Source organism: Mus pahari, chromosome 1, assembly GCF_900095145.1.
Source record: "Mus pahari chromosome 1, PAHARI_EIJ_v1.1, whole genome shotgun sequence".
NCBI classification, from domain to species: Eukaryota; Metazoa; Chordata; class Mammalia; order Rodentia; family Muridae; genus Mus; species Mus pahari.
The window spans coordinates 139,451,838-139,479,302 of NC_034590.1; the positions used below are offsets into that span (position 1 = coordinate 139,451,838).

General features: G+C 36.2%; 1 protein-coding gene across 9 annotated transcripts in view; it reads right to left on the reverse strand.

Moving 5' to 3' along the window:
- Rfx3 (regulatory factor X3) overlaps positions 1-27,465 on the reverse strand; it is a 249,943-nt gene that overhangs the window by 138,776 nt on the left and 83,702 nt on the right. For 3 of the 9 annotated variants that reach the window (XM_021191903.2, XM_021191890.2, XM_029544575.1), the window contains one exon: positions 21,767-21,825. The exons of the other annotated variants lie outside the window; for them this stretch is intronic. Coding sequence is in view for 1 of the 3 variants with exons in the window: in XM_029544575.1 (XP_029400435.1) it covers positions 21,767-21,825 (59 nt within the window). In the remaining 2 variants the exon portion in view is untranslated. The remainder of the gene's footprint in view (positions 1-21,766; positions 21,826-27,465) is intronic. 9 annotated transcript variants of the gene reach the window in all.

Genomic DNA, 27,465 nt, shown 5'->3' on the forward strand with positions numbered 1-27,465 from the left:
GTAACACCTGCAACAGATTGTGCAACAGAAGTAAGAGGATCTTCTGAGTGCTTTTTATAAACATATTTACTCATGAATAAAGGAATTCACAAAACGACCTGCGTTTCACTTTTAATTGAGGGGTATTGGCTAAACAGGGGAGGAAGAAATGCATGGGCTATGAGGATTGTGGCTTCTGGGTCATTTACAGTGATGGCTAATATGCAGCTTTAAGACATCCTGGATACGTGGGAAGCCACTTTGTAGAAAACAGTTGTGATTTTTCAAAAGAAGCTAAAAAATCAAGGTTTTTATGTGAAATATAACAAATTGTGGCTCTTTCAAATGTAACAATAATGTAAATAAATTTTCATTTGGACTAGCATTAAAACCATGGAGTTACCTAAGACTGATGAGAATTACATCATTCCGCATACAAAATTCTCATTTGGTCAGGATGATGGCAGACAATGATGCTCTAATGCTGGAAGTCAAAGCTAGGTTATAGTTCAATGTAACAGTGCTTATTTAGCCCTAGTTAGCTCCCAACACTGGCTACGCCCTTCAAAATTATCTTTTTCTTAAAGGAGAAGAATACAAAAATTAGAAACCCTATCTCCTTTTATTTTTTTTTTCCTTCCATGACAAGTAGAGAGAAAAAAACAGCAATCCAAAAATGAATGCAAAAACCTTTTGGGTCCTTTGATTTATCATGTATACACGGAGTACTGATTACATTTTGTGCTATAACAAAGGAGCTAGATGTGTCTCCAAGGCTTGCGTTTGTAGAAGGACAAGGTATGGCCCAGACACAGATAGCATCTGCTGGGATGGTGCTCAGTCTCGCCAGCTTTAGGATGACCAGGAGAACTTGTCTGTATGGTGTACAGATTCAGACAGCATGTGTAGCCAGCTAGGGCTTCTCCTGTCCTCTGCCTCATCCGTCTTGCATGGGTTTCCACAGTGACACCTCTACACTAACACCCCCTCCTGCTCTCCACAGAGCTAGCTAAAGCTGTGCCAAGATGAGCTTATGTGCCAGTATTTTGTATTAATGATTTTAACTAATTAATGAAATTATGATGTCCTTCACTTTATAGGTGAGTAACTGGAGGCCTGGAGATGTCCAATCCCATCCCTGGCTCACTAGCACACACACAGGAAACATAAAGGAAAGGGTTGACAATACAATGAAGTTCATGCTCTTGACTTCACAGGATACATTAGAATCTCTGAGTTTAATAACAAGCAGAGCACAGGTAAAGGTAAATAGAATAAAAAGAGTGATTTAAGTTTTCGAATGGGGCACTGAAAAAGGTAGAAAATATGTCAACTATTCAACAGGAGTAAACTAAACAAGGAAGGAGAAATGCTCGTTTTTAAATGTAAAGCTAGACTGAAGGAGAGAACCTATTATTCGTCTTCCAGCTCTGTCTATGCTACATCCAAACTGGCATTAAAAGCCCAATCTAGTACACCGAGCATGAGTCAAACCCGGAATACTTTCTGCTTAGTCCCAGTTTCTATGCTTTTGACCAGCTTTTTAAATTTTACTATATTCATTTTATGTGTGTGTTTCTCCTGCATGTATATGTGCAACAAATGCATGCCTGACTCTTAAGGAGCTCCAAACAAGGTTTTCGATCCTTTGGAACTGGAATTATGGGTGGTTGTGGGCCACCATGGGTGCTGGGAATCATCCTCTCCAAGGACAGTCAATGCAGTTCAACCCTGAGCAAGCTCCCCTGACAAGACACTGCTTCCTTCTCCAGTTTCAGTGCCTCCATCAGCTCAGAAGAAACTCCCTGGCAGACTCATCCCATCACTCCCATAAACGGCTGTAACTGCAATTAGGTCTATCATTTACAAAGCCCTTTTCTGACTCCGGAAAAAAGTCTAATGCCTTACATACATTTGCTAGCTTCATGCTCATAGGAAGCCCATGATGCAGATGGTATCCTTAGCTAACAACTTTGTAAACTGACACATGGGTGGGATTTTTAAAAATTGTTAAAAGCATGCAGGCAGAAAAAGGAAGAGTCGGAAATTCACTCAACTTGTGTCTGACTTGAAAATCCACGCTTTTGAACACTGGGTGTCCTGTGTTGCAGCCTCAGGTCAGGACAGTTTCTCAACAAAGAGCCTGAGACTGATAGTGAGAAATGTTCGGGATTCTAATGCGTGTTCTTTTTCCAGAAGCACTTTCCATTCACTAGCTCAGAGGAACTAATCTGAACAGAACAATGACAGTGTACAGCACATTGGGAGAGTATAATCCTCTGAGGAAAGCTTGTTCAACAGACTCTTTTAACCTACTGACACACTGTAGTATTCTGGGGACTCCCCGCCATTTGTGCAAAGTGAGGACTCTCACAGGAGGGCAGTGCCTGAAGCCTGCTACCATAGGTGGTTGCTTCAACCCCCCACCCCACCCCACCCCACCCAGCAACACTTGGGTGCTTACAACCTATTTTCTCTCATTCACCAGCAGAAGTTTCTGAGGTTTTGTTTATGCCTGGGGGTAATTTGCTTAGTTTTGTCTTTCAGTGCCTGTTAAGTGATATTTGTTTATCAATCACAAATGTAGTCACATTACTCTGTTTTGATAAACTTAATAACCCCCTGCAGTTTGTCACTGATGTAGCCCACATGTAAATGAGTTGTATACTCTTATAGGAGAGACAAGCACAATTTCCGCCTAGTCATCCTTGCCTAATGTGCCTGTCAGGTGTGTCTTGAGCAACAGATGCTTGTTTGACAAAGGACCTTTTTATTCTGGCTAATTAAGCAGTTGGACACACCCGCCTGCTAAGGAGTCTGCTTTGTACAGCCAGCTCTGGATGAGTCATGAGAATCTAAGGCTAAATAGGCCACATTTTGAAAGAAGGCTAATTAGCCCCTAGGAGGAGGAAAAGAATATTGCAAAACCCAGCTGCTGACTGTAACAAATTAGCATCTCTTCAACCTGATGGGCAAACCTAGGCAAATCAAGTGTATTTGGAACAAACATGCCTTATTTCAAGTTTTAAGGCATTCAAATGTCCTTTGGGGGGGCTTCCTGAAGATTATTTAACACACTCAAATTTACAGTTGGACTCTTTATCACATACAATGAACATGCCAAATTAAATAGATTAGTAATCTGACCTAGTCAATTGCTTATCAAACAGAACTTTATAAGCCTATAACTGGCTGTGTCCATCTAGTGCTTATTGGGATCTTCCTGAAATACTCTCTCACACGAAGCAAAGGCTGAGAAATCTGACTGTGATTCCATTAAAATGACTCAGCTTTCTGAATGAAGAATGTGATAAAGATATACAGTTTAATCTTCAAATTGCTTCTTCCTTTTACCTTATAGAAAGACCAAGATGCTAATTCCACTTCCCATTTAAACCAAATAAATCAAAGTTATTATGATAGTACTTTATGGTAAAACAACATGGCAATACTCATATAAATTATAAGAATTTTAGAAGTCTGATTCAACATAAGATCATAGCAATCAATGTTCCTTCATAAGTAAATAATTATTAAAAATAATTATTTTTAAACTGGAGAAAAATAGCTTGACATTAGTATATTTTTACATAAAGAAAACCAATACCATTATAGAGATTCTGAAACATAAAACTTTTATTACTAACACTCAAATCAGTAAGAGTTAAGCCCCCATTAATTACAATTATGGGAATGATGGGACCAGAGAGATTGCTCAGTGGTTAAGAACACTCAGTGCTCTTTCAGGGGAACAGGTTTTGGTTGTCAGCACCCACAATGGTCAGTTCACAACTCTCTGTAACTCCAATCCAATGGATCAGTCAACACCTTTTTCTAGCCTACCTACCTACCTACACACACACACACACACACACACACACAGCATACACTCACATAAAGGGCTATACTACTTGAATAAAAATTGTAAAGAACACATAGCCTCAGAAGGCATTTTTTCTGAAGCTGTGAAAATTGCCAGCTAAGAGGCTACCACAGTTGCACTTCCCATGGAGACAGAAAGTTATAAAAACCAAGTCTTAGAGAATGGGTTTAAATGATAAAGAATGCAAGCCCACTGCCCTGAGCCCGAGGTGGGACAACGCCATGGGCTGGCCAACAGCCCAAGAAAACTATGAGAATCAGACCATAGAAAGCAAGTGTGTGCCTGCAAGTGATAAGAAAGCGCATGAAATAATGTGTGAAACCCCCTAACTGTAATTGGCTGAATTTAGCTTTAAAACTCTGGTCTGGCATGGCAAAATCGCTCAACTCCCGAGAGCCCAGAGGAAAAACTTCGGGTCGAGAAATAAATCTGCGTGGACCCCACCCGGACGCGGATATCCACTGCTTAGACAACAAAGCCTGCACACCCCTGCTCAGCTCCAGAGGATCCGAAGCAAGGAACATCGAGTTGCACCTTTACCTGCATGCTACTGCTGGGAGCTAAGGCTACGCCTGCCAGACTGGAAAGATTAGTATTTGTGTGAACGAATAAATGAGGGCCTGTTTTACCATTTATTTGCTTTTGCCATTTATGAATAAATGAAAGTATTAGAACCTTTCCCACTGAGATTGAGGAATTTGTTTCCGCCACGGTTTACAGCCCAAGTCGCGACAAAAATTAAAAACTTAAATGGTCTATGTATCCCATTTAATATGCATTAAATAATCACATGATAAATTTTAAACCTTAAAATATGTAGAGCAGATTATTTTACCCACAGAGGCAAAACAGTAATACTTGATATTCACTTAGAGAAGTGAAGTTAGTAACTGAGAGAATTATATACTGCAGTCATAGTCCAAGTCTTCTATTTAAAGACTATTTCTAGGGTAAATTTGTGCACTGCAAACTGCAATCTCATCTCATCAACAGATAAAGTAATTGAGGGATATAAGAAGCAAGCCCAGGTCGTTCTGTATGCTAATAGCCCTGGTTCATTCGTACTTGAAGGTTTCATGATTTCAGGAGGGTGCACAGTAAAACTCTCATGCTAAGTTCATCCTTAGGAAAGCTGAGGAAATGATAATGGCAACGGCTCCTCTATAGCCACATGTCTGTGATAATCAATGACAATGATTAACGTTGGAGATGATGAATCAGCACACTTCTGGTGAACAATGGTTGCCTGGGTAACTTTTTTCACTTTTCAGCAAAGGCTTTCTCCTACTTAATTCTTGCCATGACTCAGAATAGATTATAAAAGATTGTTTCTTCTTCAAAAAATGAAATATAAAAAAAAAAAACATTGACTGTTTTTATCTAAGATTAATTACATAAAAATAAAATAAAACAAGCCCAAAACACCAAAGCCAAAGCAACAAAGCACAGTGAACACTTGCTTTGTTCCTGGTTATCAAGAGGCCATCATCAGGCACAGGTGCCATTCCATCTTTTTCTCCAACTTATTCTCTTGAATTAAAATTCACCTGTCTTGCCCAGATGATAGAGGCCAGACAACCACCACAAAGACAGAGTGTCCAGCTAACAGTGGGGGAAATAAGAAAAGCCAAACAAACTAACTCCCTAAGGATGCCAACTCTATTCTTGACTCTGGAAACAAAATTGCATAATATGCAGAGATTCCTACAAAAATATGAGACAGAGTAAAATATTTTTCCCTATTTATTCATCCGATCTTCAGAACAACCTGAATCTATCAAGTAAATAATAAGTCTTAGAATTGAGAAGTTAATGAGCACTATTTCACCATAAATGTATTATCACTATTTATACAGATACTTGGACAACTTACTATGTTTGTCACCTATGGAACAGGTGATATAAGTATATTTAATTCTAAAGTTGTCCATAAATACCCTAAATAGTCTAAAGGGATTAAATTATTTTAATTATTAAATAATTATTAATAGCAAAGAGCTATTAATACATAAGCAGGATTCAAGTCTAAGTCTGTCTCAACTTAATAATAATGGCCAGTCAAGAGTTTGGAAACTAGCCAGGCAGTGGTGGCACATGCCTTAAATCCCAGCACTTGGGAGGCAGAGGCAGGCAGATTTCTGAGTTCCAGGCCAGCCTGGTCTACAGAGTGAGTTCCAGGACAGCCAGGGCTAGAGAGAGAAACCCTGTCTCAAAAAACCAAAACCAAAACAAAACAAAACAAGAGTTTGGAAACTAAAAGAAAGAATTAAAGATTTAAATACACATATATATCATAGGAATAAGATAGCTATATGATATATAAATATATATAATATATATATATATATATATATAATGCTTCATCAATATAATTTTTTAAAAACCTACAAGGCTGCAATTTTTTATTTAGAAAAGCACATCAAAGCTGTCCCAGATATCCCCATATAATATAGGCTGTTTCATTGCTTTATTTTCCACCCAGAATTTTAGAATATAACTCTATTCCTGAAGGCATCACACACTTGGTCATGGAACTTGGCAAAACCAAGTTGTTACTGAACTTGAAGCTTCTTCCCTGTCGGCCAGACTTCATAGTATTGGAAGGGTCTATGTCGGCTGCTGTAGGAAAAAAAGTCACCAGCAGTCACCCAGCTGTGAACCTCATGAGCTAGAGTAAAGACCAGCGTGGAAAGACTTGCCCAAGGGAGCAAAGTGGCAGGGATGCTAATGCCTTTACCAAAACTTTCTGATTGGATGTAAGACCCATTCTACAGGCAAAAATGCATTCCTGGTACTGTAAATCTGGCCAAGAACCTGAGTGTGTGGACCACAAGGGTGCCCTTTTAAAATTCTGCTCAATGGCTATAGTATCAAACTGCCATCTAAATTCCTATCTCTATACCCCTAGATATAGCTCTCAACCTCACCAGAGAAGGTCCTTTGAGCAATGTCTATCAGTCAACGCAAAAAAACTCACAACTGCTCAGAGTGCAAACAGTGTCTTTGTAATAGTCAACTATAACTGTGACTATCAAACATTTCTTCCACCAAAGGATCAAGGACCATAGGGGGAATGGGAAAGACCGAGCTCAGAAATAACCTGAGTATAACAGTATCTTCTAGGCATAGCAGGAACATCGCACTCATAAATTCACAGTTGAGTAGATGCCTATAGAGGACCTTTACAGGATTAAGCCAGTCAACAGTCCAATATGGAGTTAGGGTTTGCACGTCCTCCCATGCTACTAACTGGGGATGGAACATTGGCTTTATGTGCTTGTGTGGACTCTGGTAGGTGACAGTGTTCCCATAGAGGGCCCCACACCTATGAGTAGATAGGCTGCATAAGTATACTTAGTGGCTAATTTTTAAAAAGAAAAAGGACATAGAGTTAGTGGGTGTTGGGCATCAGATCTTAAAGAAGTCGGAGGGAAGAGTTGAAGCAGGGGTGTGAATATGATCTAAACACACTGTATCAATGCATGAAATTCCCAAAGGATAAAAATATTTTTAATTTATAATCTGAAATTTTTTAAATTTTGTTTAGAATACATAAGTCTGCATGTTTTGGGGGCATCTTGGCCACTATGCTTCATAACGGCTGACCCTTACACTTGTATTAATCAATGACAAGAAACTCCGTTGCTCAACTGTCAAAACATGCTCTAACATCCCAGTAATAGATACAGGACTGTAAGCATAAAACCCAACTTCTGAATTAGCAAGTAATACTTTTAGATACATAACCACATGCTTAAGGAAACGCTTTTGAGGCATATATAGTAACTGGCCATGAGAAGGGACAATGATGTCACTGGAACGTCCAAGAGCCATCAAAGATCAATGAATATAAACTTTTGAGTGGTCTCAAGCTAAATATAAAACTGCTGGTCAAAAGCAACATGTATTAAGCAGGGAATGGTAGCACATGCCAAAAGTTAACACTTGTGAGGTGGAAGCAAGAAAATCAGGTGTTCAAAGTCATCCTTAGCTACAGAGTTAGTTCTAGGTCACTGAGACTATAGGAGACACGTGTATCCAAACAAAAAGGAACATGTGTACTAGAAACCCACCTTAGCATGACCAATAAACTAGTCTCAAGATGGAGCAATGCAAAACAGTCTTTCATAAATTCTGTAACCCAACACAGGTTTCCTATCAGGAAAATACCTCCTAATGGATTTGATTTTGACCTGTTCAGTCTCAGGTCAGGTATTCAACCTCTTTCTTTTTACTGCTAAGTAACTCTCAAACAGTTCTTGAAAAGCACTCTGGACGTTTTTAATAGACCACTCTGTTTTTTGTTGGTGGTGGTGTTCTTTTTGTTTTTGTATTTTTTTTTTTTTAAATATTGCCAGATGCCAGGAATGCTGGCAAATGGCTAGCTAAGCAGTAGAACCTCAAACTGCAGGCCAGTTTGGGTTGCACAGTATATTCCACAGCAGCCTGAGACCTTGTCTCAAAACATTAAGTAAAAAATAATCCCTGAAGGGTGTCTCTACATTCACTCTTGGTAGGTTCACAACCATTGCCATTTTGTGTGGAAGCCAGGAAATCTATATTAATATACACTTTCAAATATGACATAACCCCTTTTACAACACTTCCCAAACTTGCTGTCCAATCAGTAATTAAAACATGCTATTTATTTCTGATCCCTTTAAAAACAACTGATAAGGGCAAGAATGCCTCTAACAAAGATTTGGATTGAAATACTGGAAACTACACATCAAGTATTTGGTTCCTCCAAGAAAGTAGTCTTGGTTTTTTTTGTAGTACTGGGGGTAACACCTAGGACTTCACATATGCAAGGAAAATGAACTCTACTCTCTGGTGTCGTGTGTGCATTCTTCCTAAAACATCACAAACAATGCAGTTTAACCTCCACTCCAACATACACACAAAAGAACCTGTCCAGTATCATGCTTTGGGTTGACAACCAAGACTATACTTACTGAATAGGGTATCCCTGTGCTAGGATGGCAACAAAGGAAAGGCAAAGATTGTCTTAAAAGGCAGGGAGATTATAAGTATTGGAGAGGGAAGCCCCTAACAGGAAAACTGTATTTGCCTTTTATAAAGTACTAAAAAGAAAAAGCAGGGATTCTTTCTTTTCTTCACACACCAAAGTCAATTTTCCACTTAAATGTCTTGCCCACATAAGGATTTTTCCCATCTCTTTTTCTTTTTATAAAATAGAGAATACTCTTTAGCAGTTCCTAACTATTCTAATGACAGGCTCAAAGAAATCAACACCATCTACAAAGGGAAAAAAATACTGTTTAATAACACTACAATAATGGAAACAATATATCCCATTTTAAATGTACAGTAGCTTAAAGTATTGAATTCTCATCACTGACATTTTTGGCAAAAAAAAAAAAAAAAAAAAAGTGATTGAGTGGGTGAACTTCAAAAAAACCCTCTGTATTTCACAAACACAAACACACACAAAGTGGGGCAGAGAGCCGGGCAGTGGTGGTGTTTGTCTTTAATCCCAGCACTTGGGAGGCAGAGACAGGTGGATTTCTGAAATCAAAGCAAGCCTGGTCTACAGAGTGAGTTCCAGGACAGCCAGGGCTACACACAGAAACCCTGTCTCAAAAAAAAAAAAAAAACCAACAACAACAAAAACAAAAACAAAGATAGAGAGACAGAGAAAGAGAGAAGCATTTACTGCAAAACGTAATGCCAGCAATCAAAACACTTACGTCCTCTTTCATTACAGAAATGTACATCAAGCATCTAGCCACCTTCAAAGACTCACTTAGATACTTACTAATAAAAACAGATATCTAAATATATTTAAAATATTTCTTTGTATAAGCAAGTAAAATTTATAATATTTGCAATTATTTAGAACCACTGTTCTCATGAAGCAGTTTGAGAATTAGTAATACACTCTTAGTCTAAAGTATTTTCTTGGCTTCAAAACAGTAATTTCTTCTAAAACTCATTTTTAAATAGTACTACAATAAGAAGTAATCTCTTATATCATTTCATATATGTTTAATATCCCTAACTGAAATAAAGCAGATGTTTAAAATCAACTTAATTCTTTATGAATGACAGAAGTTTATGTTAGAGAACATTTTAAATAAAGATAAAAATCCACACAAATGAATTTCATTCTTTTTTTTTTTTTTTTTTTTTTTTGGTTTTTTTTCGAGACAGGGTTTCTCTGTATAGCTCTGGCTGTCCTGGAACTCACTTTGTANACNGGGCTGTCCTCGAACTCAGAAATCCGCCTGCCTCTGCCTCCCGAGTGCTGGGATTAAAGGCCTGCGCCACCAGGCCCGGCTTCATTCTTCTTTTTCTTTCTTCTCCTCACTAAACTTTCTTGGTTTTTGTGGGTATAGATTGAATAGAATTCTTCATACTCTACAAATATATTAATAATTAAGTATTCTTAATACAATAATTCTTTTCCTAACCACATTTGTTTACAAGAATACCCTAATGTCATCATCTGCTTTATAGACTTTACAGGACACCTGGGTATCTCTTTCTAGCCATCACTCTCAGAGAATCCTTGTTCCAAAGATATTAACAGAAATATCTTATCTACTACCTTTCCTAGTTTCTGCCTGAATTAATAACAACCTCTTATCTCTGGAAAAGCTCCTTCACAACATTCTATATTTCTGCTTTTATCCCAATCTGCCTGCCCATTCATTTCTCTCAAAAATTTCTTCCCCTTTGAACACACACACACACACACACACACACACACACACACACACACAAAACAAAAACAAAAACCAAAAAAACTTGGGTTTGGGATAAATGTTCTACTTTCCTAATACTGTTTGAAGGATTTAGCATTTATATCGACTGTATGCAGTTAACTTCCCAATAAATAAGCATATTCAATAATTCTACTGAATTGTTCACTATTTTAAACTACTTGTTGAATTGTTTTTCATAGCATCTGAGTTTTAAAATTTAATCATCAAAGCCAAGCTTAATTTTCATCATGCTAATTACATTTCTGCCAAAATGTGGACCTACCTTGGCATCTACCTTGGCGATATATGATCTGTTGGCAATATATGATCCCTAAGGACCAAGAGAGGTTTTGTCTTGTTTTGGTATTTTTATTTCTCAGAGAAATCTACAAATAAGAAAGACTTCTTTTCTTGTATCTCCTGAGTTTAATCAACTACCTACTCCAATGATTTAGCTTCCAAATTAGCCTTCAACATTTATTCTTGGATCTCCATCCTACCACACAGATCCTTGGAGTTCAAGGTCCTAGGCACTCAGGATAAACTGTAAACTTCCTGTTGAGACTTCAGGGGCTCTTTAGAATCCAGCTTCAGTTTACACATCCCAAGATTATACAATCTAGGGAGATGGAGCTCGCTTATACCACAACAGAGCTTCTTCTGCTTCAAACAATGTTTTCCTCCTTGCTTCTTTCATCTTCAACTTTAGGTCTAGAATAAATCCGGTGTCCCTTAGGCTTCCCAAACACCTATCACTCTTTCCCCTTCCTCTTAACAAGCTTAGGACTGGTGTCCTCTCCAGTATGTCTGTAGCAATGTGCCATTATTCTATGTGCATCAGTTGTTGTGTTGGACCATAGTGTAATTAGTCATCTTGACATGCAAAGAACAAACTTCACGAGCACATGGACTGTGATTACCTGATCACCCACAAATATGTCACAGTACCTAATACACAAGGATATTCAATGCATTGAATACAAATATAAATCCCCAAAGAGGATGAGTTTAAGATCCTATTGAAACAGTACTATGCTTTCATTAAGTATTTAATATTTAAAATTCTGTAAAAGTATAATTAATTGTCTGCTCTACCCATCTGCAACAGTGGAATTAAGAATGTATTTTCCTTATTTTTAATGTGATTTCAATTTCAATTGTTGTATTATTATAATAACTCCCTTTTAAGTTTCAAAATGCATTGTGCCTTTTTAAAATAAAGAAATAAGGATTAACTAAATTTAAATGAACAAATCAAATCTTTTGCTACTGCTCTGAGCATTCAGATGCATCATTTACTGCTTTAAAAAGTGCAAATGGTTCACTGAATGGCAGTTTCAGAACCAGTGTTCTAATCGTGTCATCTCAGAATAGGTGGAGGCCCTGTCACACTTCCTCTGCTAGACACACACTAACAGAGCTTTAATTTTCATAGAGGAAATGTTAAGGATAAGCAATTAGCCTATTAATTAGTGATTGTCAGACTTCATAATTAATTAATCATCTGAAATTTATTTGCCAATACTCAACTGATACTCTACTAACGTTTCTTAGTAAGTACTGAAACTTTCTACAGAAAAAAGGTATTCCAGAAAGCCTCCACTAACTAATCAGTTAACATTTTACCTAAAGAATTTAAGCATTTATAATCTGAAAATAAAAGAATTGATAGTTAAAAAAAAAAGAATTTAAGTATATCATTTCATCTTTTTGGAAATTCTGTGAGGAACATACAATTATTATTCCATTTTTCTATGGATAAAAAAAACCACTTGGTATTTAAATAATCCTATCAGGAGCAAACTTGTATAAGTAGAAAAGAAGGTGAGGATGCAGTGCAATATATGATCCCTAAGGTCCAAGAGAGGTTTTGTCTTGTTTTCCTTTTTATCTTAGCTATATGCAGTACTTGACTTAACATAAATCACTGTAAATGTTTGACAGATTAACTTATGTATTCCTATATTACAATAATTGGATATGCTGTGAGTTTTTAACCTAGTAAATAATCTTCCATGATATATTATCCTCTTAAGAAGCCTCCATTTCTAGTTCAGCAGCTCACAGTACCTAACAAGGTACTTTGAGCTATTCTTTTCTGTATATCCCAGCTAAGATTACTATAAATCATTGAGTCTGGGGCTGGAGAAAGGAGGTCAATGGGAAAGCACTTGTCTAGCAGCACAAGGCCATATCTTTGATCCCTAGCACTAATCCCCCTCCAATACAGACAGACAGACAGACAGACAGACAGACAGACACACACACACACACACACACACACACACACACACACACACATTTAATTCTGTGACCACTATAATCTTCTGCTAGGGCACTAATACAATTAAGCTTGGAATTTGAATCAGGACTTGGGGAATATATTTCTTTTTGAAATCTCAAAATCCTACTTCAATTCTTCTAAAGGAAGAGGAGTGGCTTGAAGCTTTTTAGGTGAGTCTCAGCAGTAGTCTTCTGCATAGGCACCAGAGTTTGTGGCTCCCTTTTTATTCAAACACAATCTGCCTCTTCCAAGAAAGTTCCAGAGAAGACACTTAAGTCTACAGCCTAATGGCACTGCCTTTAATGAAAGGTAATAATTGAGAAGTGGGGGTGGTGCCTTTAGTAAGAATGCAGTACAAATAAACAAAAACAAAAACAAACACCAGTATTTAGAATAATTTACTGCATTACAGTGCCACAATGAGGTTCTCTAATTTAGTTTTATCTCTGCCCCTGCTTGAGCACAGGGCCATTTTCTTCTTGACATATGCAAAGAACTTGCTGCACAACTTGATATATTCATTCAGAGACAGACATCTCTATGCTCATAGCAACAAAATTCGCTGTAGTGGCAAGACACAGCGAGTGCATTGCTGCACAACTTGATATATTCATTCAGAGACAGACATCTCTATGCTCATAGCAACAAAATTCGCTGTAGTGGCAAGACACAGCGAGTGCAAAAATTAACTTTCTGGTTCTCATATAGGTCTTTTTAATTTCCTTAGTTTCTCAAACAGCCCTTGGTCATACATCGGTCAATATAAAAATACATATACACATAGAATTTCAACATGGTTCGAATTGCAGTTATAGGGTATGGCTGGGGGATGGGGGCTTATTCCTAAGACATGGACAGTCTCCCTTCCAGCCTCATATTGTACCACATGCCCTGCCTCTTCCAACTTGGGCAGGAAGGATAATAAAGAAATAAAAAGCCTAGGTTTACAATGCCAAAAATAAATCCACCTTGTCAAGTAACAATTCCCCAGTTTACCTAAAACTTGTTTCCTTAAAACTTGTGTAATATTGATAGTTAACTGTACTAAATAATTAGGTTTATCAAGCTTTGGGAGAGTTATTTGATATTTTAGGACTGATAAGTCCAATGTTTCAATTAACCATGATATTTACCGTAATCTTGGCCTATGTCTATGCAGATTGTATCTGAGAATTTCATTATTCTTTGGTACAATAACTTTTGGGAATGAGAATGTTTGTTTTATATCAAATTATATACAAATTTCTTGAATCCTTTTGAGTTTATAAGTCACAACATGAAATGTTTCATTTGTAAACGTCTTCCATCAACTTAATCCTTTATGAACCTAAATTCATATTTTTCTCATATAGTTCAGTAAGACATATCTTCTGTTTTAACATGCTAAAAAGCATTAAAATTACTACATTCAGTTATCAAATACACATAAGAAATTTAGCATTCAACAGAACTGAACTGATAAATAATTCTATTACAAAATATCTGGGGTCAAATTGCTATTATAAAGAAATAATAAAACCAAACAAACTTAATACTTGTCACTAAAAATTCCTGTATTTAAAACCATTCTATCCAGACCAATTTGTAATAAACTTTAGACAGATGTAATATAAACACATTTCAAGAAGTTAATAATTTGCTATTAAGCAAGTTGATGTATCACACTAGTTGGTAGATTAAAATGAATAATGAAAAAAATGAAAAAATGGGTAGTGAGTGAATATATGTTTCAATAAATTTATTTCAGGAGGAATATTCATTGGTAAATGACTCAGTAAATGGTTTTTTGGGGGATTCAGGAAGATAAACAATTACCAGGTAACTGACCTCTTTCCCAATATTAACATTTAAAATTATTATGTGCTCACACTCCCAATTCAGACTCTGAGACTAATATTCCAAATGGTTCTATTGGTTAGTATCAGAGTTGGACCCAAAACTCAGGACTTCAGTTCCCAGTTTAAAAAAAAAAAAAAAAAAAAAAAAATAAAAAAGCTGTACCAGAGCAAGCTTAGAAAAGACGAAAAGGCTATCACAAAGAACAGGGAATGCAGCCAGATGCTCAGGGTCCTTGTTGCACAGGGAAAGAAACACTCATCACATGGAGAACAGAATCCCACAGTCAGAATCTCGCCTACAAGTTTCCAACTGTCTTTCTAACATAAATGAATCAGGCGCTTTTTCAAGGCATTTAACAAAAACTCAAGTAAATCAAACTAAGCAACTGTGTGTGGCAATGCCAGCTAAATGTTTGTAGGCTGGTACATATTTTGAGGGCTTTGGGGCCCATTTACATTATTTTGTGTTATCCTGGGTACTTGGTATGCTAGGTTCTCTATTTTATTATCATACAGAGTATCTTTGTTGCAGGCTGAGGATTTTATTATTATTACTGAACGTAACCTACAGTACAGATTGTGTGTTTATTGCAAAGAAGAAACCCAAAAGACTTTCTAGATTATCAGGTAGAGGGGTGGGCATCAAAAATCAACACATAAGTAATTGCAACCAAAATAAACAGGGAACAAATTCTGAATCTTCACTTGAAGGGAGTAAGTATAATTTCAGGGTGAGAAGGACACTTTAAATGAAGTGCTTAGTGTAACAGCTTTTACAGGGTGCACTTTTCACTGTCAAATTGCATGAAACGCTCGTGAGGATAATCGGTTTGGGGGTGTGTTGGGTTTGTTTGTGGGGTTTTGTGGCAATTTACAGGCTTTCCACAGCATGCACTAACTATCCTTATTTTGCAGTCCCTTCTATGTATTTATTGTGCTAACACTTTCATTTTAAAAGATTTAAAATCTCTATTGTGTGAGGGTAAATTTGAAACAACCCATACTGCTTAAATTCTTTAATGGTTCAATATGTTCTGTTAGACTTTATTAGCTTAAGAACTGTCAGACCTAATATACACAGAAGTACTAAGGATTTTAAAGCAACACCGAAACAAATACCTTACAAAAATTCTGAAGTATATGTAGTATTTATTGATATTATCAAGTATTCCATTACAACTCAACAGTAACCTAATATTTACATATCTAAAATCACATGTAAGATATTATGGTTATGCCACAGTTAACATGTGGCCATTTTTCTTACATTTACAAAAAATGTTTCTTAAACATAACTGAATAGGTTAATTATGAAAAATGCATTCTCTTTCATTATAAAATTTATTTAACACTGAATAATAGATTCTCTTACACTTAAAAGAACAGTATTTTCTTAGTTTTGAGACTAACTAGAGACCCCTTCTTTTCTTTCTTTGCCCTTACATTCTCTGCTGACCATGCTAAATAAAAAAGATTCCATACATGTAAGCAGTAATGATAAGATAGCACTTCTAAATTGCTCTAGTATAGAAACTATCAGTAATACCATTTATTTTGTTCTTCAAGCTTTTTGGGGGGACATCCTGACTACTTTTTGCATAAACCGTAGGGCCATAGTCATAATCTGAACGCTACAGACATTAAAACCCAGGAAAAGCCAAAACTGTTGGCAGAATGTGTAGTGCTCCTATTTGGGAAGAGAAGGAAGGGGAACAAAGAGCACAAGCTCATCCTCAACTACCTAGTGAAATCCAGCCTGGCTACATGGGAGTCTGTCTCAAAAATACGAATTCATCATCTATTGGAAGGAGCACAGGGTCGGCAATGAAGGAGTTAGAGAAAATACCCAAGGAGCTGAAGGGGTCTGCAGCCCCATAGAAGGAATAACAGTATGTACTAACCAGTACCCCCAGAGCTCATTGGGACTAAACCACCAATCAAAGAAAACACATGGTGGGACTCATGCCTCTGGCTGCATATGTAGCAGAGGATGGCCTAGACAGCCATCAAAGATTCTATGCCCCAGTATAGGGAAACACCAGGGCCAGGAAGCAGGAGTGGGTGGGTTGGGGAGCAGGGTTGGGGGAAGGGCACAGTGGACTTTCAGAGAGGAAACTAGGAAAGGTGATAGCATTTGAAATGTAAATGAAGAAAATAATCTAATTTTTAAAATTTCTCTAAAAAAATACAAATTCAAATTATTAATTTTAAAACAGGAAAACTATAATGATGTACATTCTTGTATGTCACATGAACAAAAATGTTTCTTATCTGAAAAAATTGCTATTGTCATGAAATCAAATTGGTGTTACATATTCTTGGCTTGTGCAGAAAGTAAACTCTAGGGCAGACTGCACTCTAGTAACACCACAGAAGGTCAACAGTGATCTTGTATTACTGACAGGACTATGTTTGAATCATAGGCTAGAGCAGGGCAAAACAGGCCCTTAGGGCAATGGCCCTGAGTCTTAGTTTACCTTGGGATTTATTTGCATCTGTACAATGGAGTTTCTACTGGATCACTTGTGAGGAATGTTATGAGTTGCAGATTTAGCTCAGAACATGACCCCAAGGCAATTCTATTTTTGTTTTCAAATCCACAAACAGTAACTAACAGTCTAAAGGTAAGAAAGCCAATGCGTGACAAATCAACAAGAAAAAATATTTATTTGACTGTTTTTCTTTTTCAGAATGCTCTAAAGTATTTTTAGAAAATAAACAGTTTTAGTAAAAAGTTAATAAAAACTGGAATGGATGAGAATGGCATTTCTGAAACTGCTGCTCCAAATCCAGCCAGCTGGGGAAGCCTCTGGGCTGCGGAGCAGCTCCTGCAGATATGACAGTAACTGTAGAAACTACTCTACCTGCTCAAACACAGAGGAAGTGTGTGCTGTAAGTGCAGTAACCTCAGTGTGTAAGTACATCTGTATAGAGAAGAAACTTTATGATCACCTGAATACTCAGAAAAAAAAAATGCAACTTTTAGGTTTTTATCATTGGTGTTAAAATTTTACCAATAAATTAATTTTCTTCCAAATTGAGCATTAATCATTAATACAGTGCCAAAAATCTGTTTATTAATGTAAGTAAAATAGAGACCAATGTAAATAAATAATAGTACAATTTAGAAATAAGATTCTAATGTATTTTCTTCTGATGAACCTATAAATTCCACATTAAATGCATAAAATGTTTCTTAACTATAAGAAAGCAAAACTAAAAACCTAAAGAGCAAAGGAGGAAAAAAGGAAAGAAAAATCCTTACTTAGAAAATACACACGTACTTCTGTAAAATGTATATATTTACTGGAACATCAATTTTTTTAGTTATAACCCTTTCTCTTTTAATCGAAACTGTCTAAATGTCAAATTACTTTCCAAGAAAACTTGTTAAAGCAAAATATTGCACATATCTAGTAAATCTCTTTAATAACACAAATTCATCAAGAGTCACATTGTAAAATTTTATCAATAATAAGAATTAAATTCTCCAATAATATACAATAAACTTATTTTATAAATTTCTATTTTGAACAAAGTATAGTATATCTATAGTACACTGTATCATTCAGGTCATACTAAGGCACAGTAGCTAGCTACATCTATGAACCTTCTGAGTTTGTGTGCAAAATATAATGGCCAAGTGAACTGTGGTATCTGGTAATCCATTCATATGTTGAAGAAATTTGCTGTTTGGACCAGTAACAAGAGCATGAAATAGAGACATGCATAATTGTCTCTGCACATCTGAAAGCTAGCTTCTGAGGGAAGAAATAAGCATCTACTGGGTAGAAGTTATAAATGCACAGAACATTCTAAATATATAAGAGACAAAAAATCATTCTAATCAGAGCATGCACTAAATAATGAGTCACATGTCTTGAACTTTTACTGTTTCACAGACAGAGGCGAACGAGCTTCCTAGCAAAGCACTATACTGTCATGCTAAATTTGTCTTACCATGCTTCAGAATATGTTAAGAAAATGGGATCAATGTCCTCTAAAATTCCCCTACATTATATTGTATGTACCTGTGAAATACATGATGTAAAATATATAGTCTTGAACCACTAATTTCATAGCTCTATTTTCCTGTATATCAGTACTTCATAAATACATGTTAATTAAGACATATTGCTGTTAAAACAAACATAACCAATCCGGGCGTGGTGGCGCACGCCTTTAATCCCAACACTCGGGAGGCAGAGGCAGGCGGATTTCTGAGTTCGAGGCCAGCCTGGTCTACAGAGTGAGTTCCAGGACAGCCGGGGCTACACAGAAAAACCCTGTCTCGAAAAACCAAAAAACCACATAACCGAGGTAAAGTTCTTAGGTAGTATTAACGACCTAATTTTGGGGTTTGGTCTGGTGCTGTTATACATTCAAATGCTAAATTTTGTATCCTAAGAAATGATTGCCCCGCAGATGAGTTAAATCTCATGTTTACCACTTTATGTTCTGTATACCTTGCTCCCCTATTTAAAGCTATTGGTTAAAGAAAAGTGGCTATGGTCAATTACTGGAGAAAAGAGAGGTAGGCAGGGTTTTTGTTACAGAGCTGGGGGCCAGAGGTAAGGGCCACAACAGAAAAAGAGGAGGAAGGAGGAGAGAGAAGGAGAAAGGAAACAGAGAATGGGAGGTTTCCATTAGATGTGATGGGCCAGGAGCACATGCCAAGTGAAATGGCCCCTGAGGACAGACAATAGAGCAGAAATAACCCAGGTAAGACTCTAATAGCAAATGCTTGGGGGAACACAGCTATAATTAACAGCTACCATAGAAAAAATAGATTATGGGTAATATGTCCACTAATGGTACTAAAGTTGATTTAAAAAATGATAAGACTCTGCCTTGATTATTAGGGTGGGGAGGGGCTGGCTGGGTCATACTAATAGCTAATAGAGTTGTTAAATAACATTTAAAATTATCATTTACAACTTAATCATAAAATTCTACCTTGCTGGAAAGTATAATATAATTTATAGTGCTTATTTTTCTTTGTTTTGTTTTTCCTTTGTGTGTTTTTTAGAAAGGTTGCTTACAGCCTAGGCTGGTCTCAAATCATTTACGACACCAAAGGTAGAACAGAACTCCTGATCGTTCTGCCTTTATTTTAAATTCTTGGTATTTACAAATATATATCACAAGGGCTGGCTTTACTCTCTAATATAATTTCTAATATAATTTCAGTTGTATCTAACAACAAAGAAAAACTACTGAGAAAGAAAAATAGAGCAAGCTCTGTGCTTCCTATAGTCACCATGGACAACTGGGCTTTCTCATTGTTGCACAGGCCAGGTAGAAAGGTTACATAATAAGAGGGGAATGTGAGATGAAATAAGTACTTCTGGCAGAAATTAAAAGTTACAGAAGAATGGTAAGGATGGTGTCACATGTGATATACAAAAATCATCTGCCTTAACATTTACTTTTTACATTTCTCAAAGACAATGACTTTCAATTGAGATTTAAAGGGCTGCAAAGAAATTAACTTCATCTTTGTCTTCTGGGATAACACAAGACACAACAGATCTGAGGTTGAAATATTATCTACACTAATTGAATCAGAATATATATTAAGCTATTTGTTGAATATATAGAGACAGATACCTCCACTTCTAGCAATGTAAATATGGGAATAATTTGTCAAATAAATCATAGCAGGACCTTTAGAATGAATTCTATATCAACATGTTAAAACAAACAAAGTCCAAGTTGCTGGACCATTCCCAAAGGCACACTATCAGTCACCTTTTAAGTTATGTGTTTTGCTACTGGGTAAAATTCGTGAGTTATCTTGCTAAGTCATCTCCTTTGAGATCATTCATATAGACACCACAAAGTCAGTTTTAACGCTGAAGCTTTTTTGTAAATTTACATTAGAATAAACTCAATATGTATTCCATGAACATGCATATATATATATATATATATATATATATATATATATATATACACACACACACATACATACATATATGTGTGTATATATAAACATATCAGGTCTTATCTAAAATTATTGCTTTTTAATAGGACATGCATGGTGGTACATGTTTACAATCCCAGCACTCTGGTGCTTGAGAGAAGAGAACCACCCTGAGTTCAAGGATAGCTTGAACTAAATCATAAATACTAATCCACCTAGGGCTACTTATTAGCAAGATTCACCTCGGAAAATTTTTCAAATATTTTCAAATCATTTTTTTATTCGTACAACAAAAACTTCATACATAGAAAAATGTACTATAACCCTAAAATGTCAGCTTGAAAATTAATTTTTAGCTCCAAAACATCTTTATTTTTCATGTCTTTTTTTTTGAATGTGTGTGTATGTATGTGTGTGTGCTAACGCAGGACACTCTAAGCAAGTCCTTTCCCAATGATCTGGGTTCACATCCCTGGATAATTCTTATGAGGATTTTTCAAACTCATAAGTATTTTTGATTCTTACCAACTATTTTGTCATTATCAGCCCCAAATTCAATGAAATAATGTAAATAAATAAATAAATATGTGTTCTCTTAATTCATTACACTGTCACATTCTTAAATTTCACAGGTCTAATCTTCATTTTTTCATTAGGCTTAAATTAGGATTCACTCTTTTAAACATTTAGTATTTTATATACCAGTCTCCAAAGCCCTTCACTTGGATTACAAAATTGAAAATAAATCTGAGTTCTAATTCTTGAACTGATAGGATGAAAACAGGAAATGCCCCTTTTACTGTCAGTCTAACAAGATCAACTAGGCCCACACATCAATTTAGAGATGTGGTTTGTTTAGCTCCAAAAAGAAGAGGCAATGTGGACAGTGTCATGTGGATAGCCTCCTGCCCACCCACTCCCTTTTCCTTAAACCTGATTCCAGGTACCAAATAAATCAAAACAATTAGGAACACAAACACAGAGCTTCTAATAGCCAGACTCTAAAGTTATTAGATGTGTAAGCACTAGAATTGATGTCACTCATCATTTCAAATACTTCAGTAAAGAACTATAGAGAAAAATGACAACTAAATATTGGTAAGAAAAGACTTAACTGGTCTCACTTACCACTTTGGGACTTTGAGAACCATTGCAGATTCCAGTCTACATTCCTCTGATAAAAATCTCTGAATAAAAAAGAAACAGGAGGCTGTCTTTGGTGAACTTCAGGTGCAAAATCACTTCAATTTCATTTTTTTAAAAAAAATCATTAAAATGAGAAAAAATAAATATACATAGATGTGTCCCTGGAAATTATTTAGCACAACAGTTTTCTCAAATGTTGGTAAGGGTGAGAAATATCAACAACCCAGAAATTCTAATACATAACTGAATGTTCCATCAACTGAGACAGAAACAGAAAGTAGAAGCAGTTTTTATACTTTGCAATTCATTTCCCATCTATAATTGGCAGAGCTTCAAATACATACATATATACACATACACTTATAAATGAGGTTAGGCTGAATTTACCATAAACTTTTTTCACAAAATATATTTAGGTTAACTTAACAATAAAATTATATCTAATGATCAGACTTTAAGGCTTATTTTATAAAGTAAAAGCCTTAGTCACAAACAGGGGCCCAAGCCTGTTGTCTTAACATCTGCATGACAGAGGCAAGAGGACCACCAAACATTTTAATTCAGCCTAGAAGACAACCTTGCCTCAACAACAATAATAAATTATAACTGATAATATGGTTATTATAAACTAACAGTATGCTCCCATAAGAAAACTTTTTAAAAGTTTTCTTTTGTGATAGGCAAAAATGATATTTTGCCTATCAAAAACAAACAAAATAAAAACATGATGATAAAACAGTCAACTTTAATTTAAATTTATATTGCTTTGTGTAGTTCCTTTAATGGGCCTGCATGCTTATTATCTGAAATATAAAATTAGTTTTAAACAGACCCACACATGCAGACTTTATGACATAGTATTTTTAAGTACATAAATTAGAAAAAGTTGATCGCTCCTTTGTAAATGGCAGTTGGATACTTTTAAAGTCCCTTACTACTTTCTTCAAGCTGGGCAAGGTGACACATTATCTTTAATCCCACTACTCTCTATGAGTTCAAGGCCAGCCTGTTACACACAGTGAATGAATTCCAGGCTAGCTGGGGTTACATAGAAAGACCCTGTCTCAAAATGTTTTTTATTATTATTATTATTATCACTGGAATGACTATTAGCTATTTTAGCAATTTATAGGATACATTATAATCAATTTGTACACACGGAATTCCTGAAGCTTCACATTTTCTGATTTTTAAATGTTACATTCTCAACCTTCAATCCTTTATATTCCCTTCATGCTCCTCTCGCTATAATTTCAATTATTATACATGTGTAAAACCATCACATGTGACTGTTCAGATCATTCACTGCTCATTTTCCTTTAATCTTTTATAGCTGGGTGCTTTAGAATTGAACACATTTGATATATATGAAATTAACATTTTCTTAATATCCTACAGGTGGTAAGTCAATGCCTTTTAATTATTGCTCATTCTAGTTAGATAATTTCAACTTGTTTTAATTATTTCATTTTTGCATTATTGATTTTTCCCTGTTCATTTATTATTATCATAATTATTCTTCTGTGTGCTTGTTTTCATTTTTAAGTGTTTGCACAGACGCTACACATAATCTTTTCCATGGAGATCAGCACCTACACCATCTCTAGGTACGTTTTCTGTTTAGCAAAAGCTGCATTTTCTTTGACATCTCTGGAATAGATTTTTAAAACATATATTGAGTGTTGTAAGAAAAATGTAGGTGATTTAAACTGTATTTATGTTCCTTTAGAAAGCAGCAATCTTTGGACTCACCTAGTAAAATCAGCAGCTAAACAATTAGAACCCAATACCGGGAACAGAAATTATTCTCTATGTTGCCTTAAACTGTCCTTTCTCCTAGTTATTTCTACTCACAGTTCTCTTCTGTGTTCCCAGTTTGCATATTTTGAACTTGGGTTAAATATAAAATGCTGAAAAATGTGTGTGTGTGTGTGTGTGTGTGTGTGTGTAATTTTCTGGGAATGGCACTGCATGCCTTATCCCAACATTCAGATGGCAGAGGGGCAGTTCCAGATCCTGGACCAGCCTGTGCTGTATGTTGAGACCCAATGCTAAAAAAATGAAAACTAAATAACTAATTAAACTCCATATCTTAAAAGTTTAAATAATTGAGTTAGATTACAATCACGATGACAAAAATGTTTGTTGACCAGAACTGACTTTAGTAGAACTTACAGTAGTATGACAGTGTTGACTGAACACAAGCAAGACATCACTATAGCCTACTGTAACCGAGCTATCTTCACACCCTTCCTTCCTGAATGCTATCTTCCTATTTTCATTCACATCAAAACAAAAAGAGACAATTCAGAACACTTCAAGTTCTCAGAACTCTCCTTTCTTGCCAATTCTAGCACTGATTTGCTCTCTTGTTAAATGTAAATGTCTTTATTCCTATATTTAAACTTTACAGAAACATTTAACTCTCTCAAGGGAAACATGAGTGGTTTAAATAAGAAATTACTGTAAAGATAACTAAGTACCTTTATATTTTTAAAAAACATTTTCAAAAAGTTGATAATTTCACAAAAGCAGATATTTGCTGAGCATGGATTTCTCAACCAACAGATATTAAATAGACTAACACAAACGCTTAAGGGCCAATTTAGCTCTGAGATCTAGGAATCATAGTTGTCTTAAGGGTCCAAAATACCTTTTGAATTATCCTAAGGTATGAAGAATAATTGAAAATCAAATATTTAACATCTGGTGGTAATAATACAGCATCAACCTTAAACCCTAATTATGTGTCTGTAGTCTGTACAGGAAGATACAATTGATAAGTGTGCTCAGAGTTGCTACTTCAATCTTTCACTATACCTAACTCCAGACATTTCCTACCGGAATAGGTAGGTATTCTTTCCTACAGGTACTGTATAATCGCAGCTGCAACTCATCTGCTTTACTGCTGCTTTCTGTACCCCAGAAAGGAACCTGGTATCTCAGAGTCCTCAGACTGTTGAGGCATTCTATAAAACCACAAGTTCTGTGTAGGTGATAGCTCCCAACCACAGGCACATGCGGAGAAAAGATATAATTACTCTGAAAACCCATGAAAATCTCCACCCTTAGCTGAGTAAGATTTTAGATTTACAGTCTTTTTGAGTTCTCTTACTTATCAAAGTTTCTTGAAAAAAGATTTCTTAGCTTCAAGTCACCACAGCTTCTTAATAACAGAAATAATGTTTTAAATGAGCTCCCCCCCCAAAGAACATTAAGTCAACAGTGTGTTTAATCACATCAAAATATAATGTTATATAAGCTTGGAATGGTGCAAGGGTGGAGAAACCCTAACCTATTATAACATCATCCACAGGCTTCTATAAAATGAGGTCAGTCAGCTCCACAGCTGGTCATATTCTCATTGGCAAATGACTCTGCCTAAGTTTAGTCTCCTCAGATACACATAAAGTAAGCAAATAAGCCACCAGAATTTACAAAAGACAATCACCATTAAACGATGATTTTTTTTCTCTGAGAAGAACTTGGCAAACTTTTTTTTAAAAGATTTATTTATTTATTTATTTATTTATGTAAATGAGTACACTGGTAGTGTCTTTCAACACTATGAGAGGGCATGCATTGGATCCCATTACAGATGGTTGCAGGAAGTTGAACTCAGGACATCTGGAAGACCAGTGTTTCAGTTCAAACACTGACTAACCTTAAAGCTACTCCTAACCAATGAGTTGATGTCTATTCCTATCATGCATGCCAGGGCATCTGTTTATGCTCTATAGGGGGCAGCACAATATCACAGTAAAGGCTCAAATAGTAAATATCTTGGGTTTTGTGGGACCAAAAAGGTCTGAGGCAAATAATTCACATTTGCTATGAAAGCAACTACATATAAGTTGCAAACAAATGAGTATGGATAACAGATGGATGAGAAAAAATATGTATCCTACATATCAGTCTTTAAACAATGTGTGTGTGTGTGTGTAAAACCTTAAAAATACAGACATCCACATTAGCATATATATGATTTTTTCTCTTTTTAAATAATAAAGTATTTTTAGGTGCTGGGGTCAAACGCAAGGCCCCATGATTACTACCCATGTATGTTTCCACTTAGCCACATCCTAAGCTAGCAAACATTATTTTTACAAAATAAATTTTAAATATTGTTTTTTTTTATTTTTTATTAGATATTTTCTTCATTTACATTTCAAATGCTAACTCGAAAGTCCCCTATACCCTCCCCCGCAACCTACTCTCCAACCCACCCTGCCATTCCCCTGTACTGGGACATATGATCTTCACAAGACAAAGGGCCTCTCCTCCGTTTGATGGCTGACTAGGCCATCTTCGGTTACATATGCACCTAGAGACATGAGCTCTGGGGGTACTGGTTAGTTCATATTGTTCCTCCTATAGGGTTGCAGACCCCTTCAGCTCCTTGGGTACTTTCTCTAGCTCCTTCTTTAGGAGCCCTGTGTTTCATCCAATAGATGACTGTGAGCATCTACTTCTGTATTTGTATCCACTGACATAGCCTCACAAGAGATAGCTATATCGGGGTCCCGTCAGCAAAATCTTGGTGGAATATGCAATAGTGTCTGGGTTTGGTGGTTGTTTATGGGATGGATCCCCGGGTGGGGCAATCTCTGAATGGTCCTTTCTTCCATCTCAGCTCAGAACATTGTCTCTGTAACTCCTTCCATAGGTATTTTGTTCCCTATTCTAAGAAGGAATGAAGTATCCACATTTTGTTCTTCTTTCTTTTTGAGTTTCATGTGTTTTACAAATTGTATCTTGGGTAGTCTAAGTTTCTTGGTTAATATCTACTTATCAGTGAGTGCATATCATGTGTGTTCTTTTGTGATTGGGTTACCTCACTCAGGATGATATCCTCCAGATATATCCATTTGGCCAAGAATTTCATAAATTCATTGTTTTTAATAGCTGAGTAGTACTCCATTGTATAAATGTACCACATTTTCTGTATCCATTCCTCTGCTTAGGGACATCTGGGTTCTTTCCAGCTTCTGGCTATTATAAATAAGGCTGCTATGAACATAGTGGAGCATGTGTCCTTATTACAAGTTGGAACATCTGGATATATGCCCAAGAGAGGTATTGCTGGATCATCTAGTAGTACTATGTCCAATTTTCTGAGGAACTGCCAGACTGATTTCCAGAGTGGTTGTACCAGCTTGCAATCCCACCAACAATGGAGGAGTATTCCTCTTTCTCCACATCCTTGCCAGCATCTGCTATCACCTGAATTTTTGATCTTAGCCATTCTGATTGGTGTGAGGTGGAATCTCAGGGTTGTTTTGATTTGCATTCCTGATGATTAAGGATGTTGAATATTTTTTCAGGTGTTTCTCAGCCATTCGGTATTCCTCAGTTGAGAATTCTTTGTTTAGTTCTGTACCCCATTTTTAATGGGGTTATTTGATTTTCTGTAGTCCATCTTCTTGAGTTCTATACCTACTCAATATAGTACTTGAAGTCCTAGCCAGAGCAATTAGACAACAAAAGGAGATCAAGGTGATACAAATTGGGAAGGAAGAAGTCAAAATATCACTATTTGCAGATGATATGATAGTATATATGACTGACCCTAAAAAATCCACCAGGGAACTCCTAAACCTGATAAACAACTTTAGTGAAGTAGCTGGATATAAAATTAACTCAGACAAATCAGTGGCCTTTCTTTACACAAAGGGTAAACA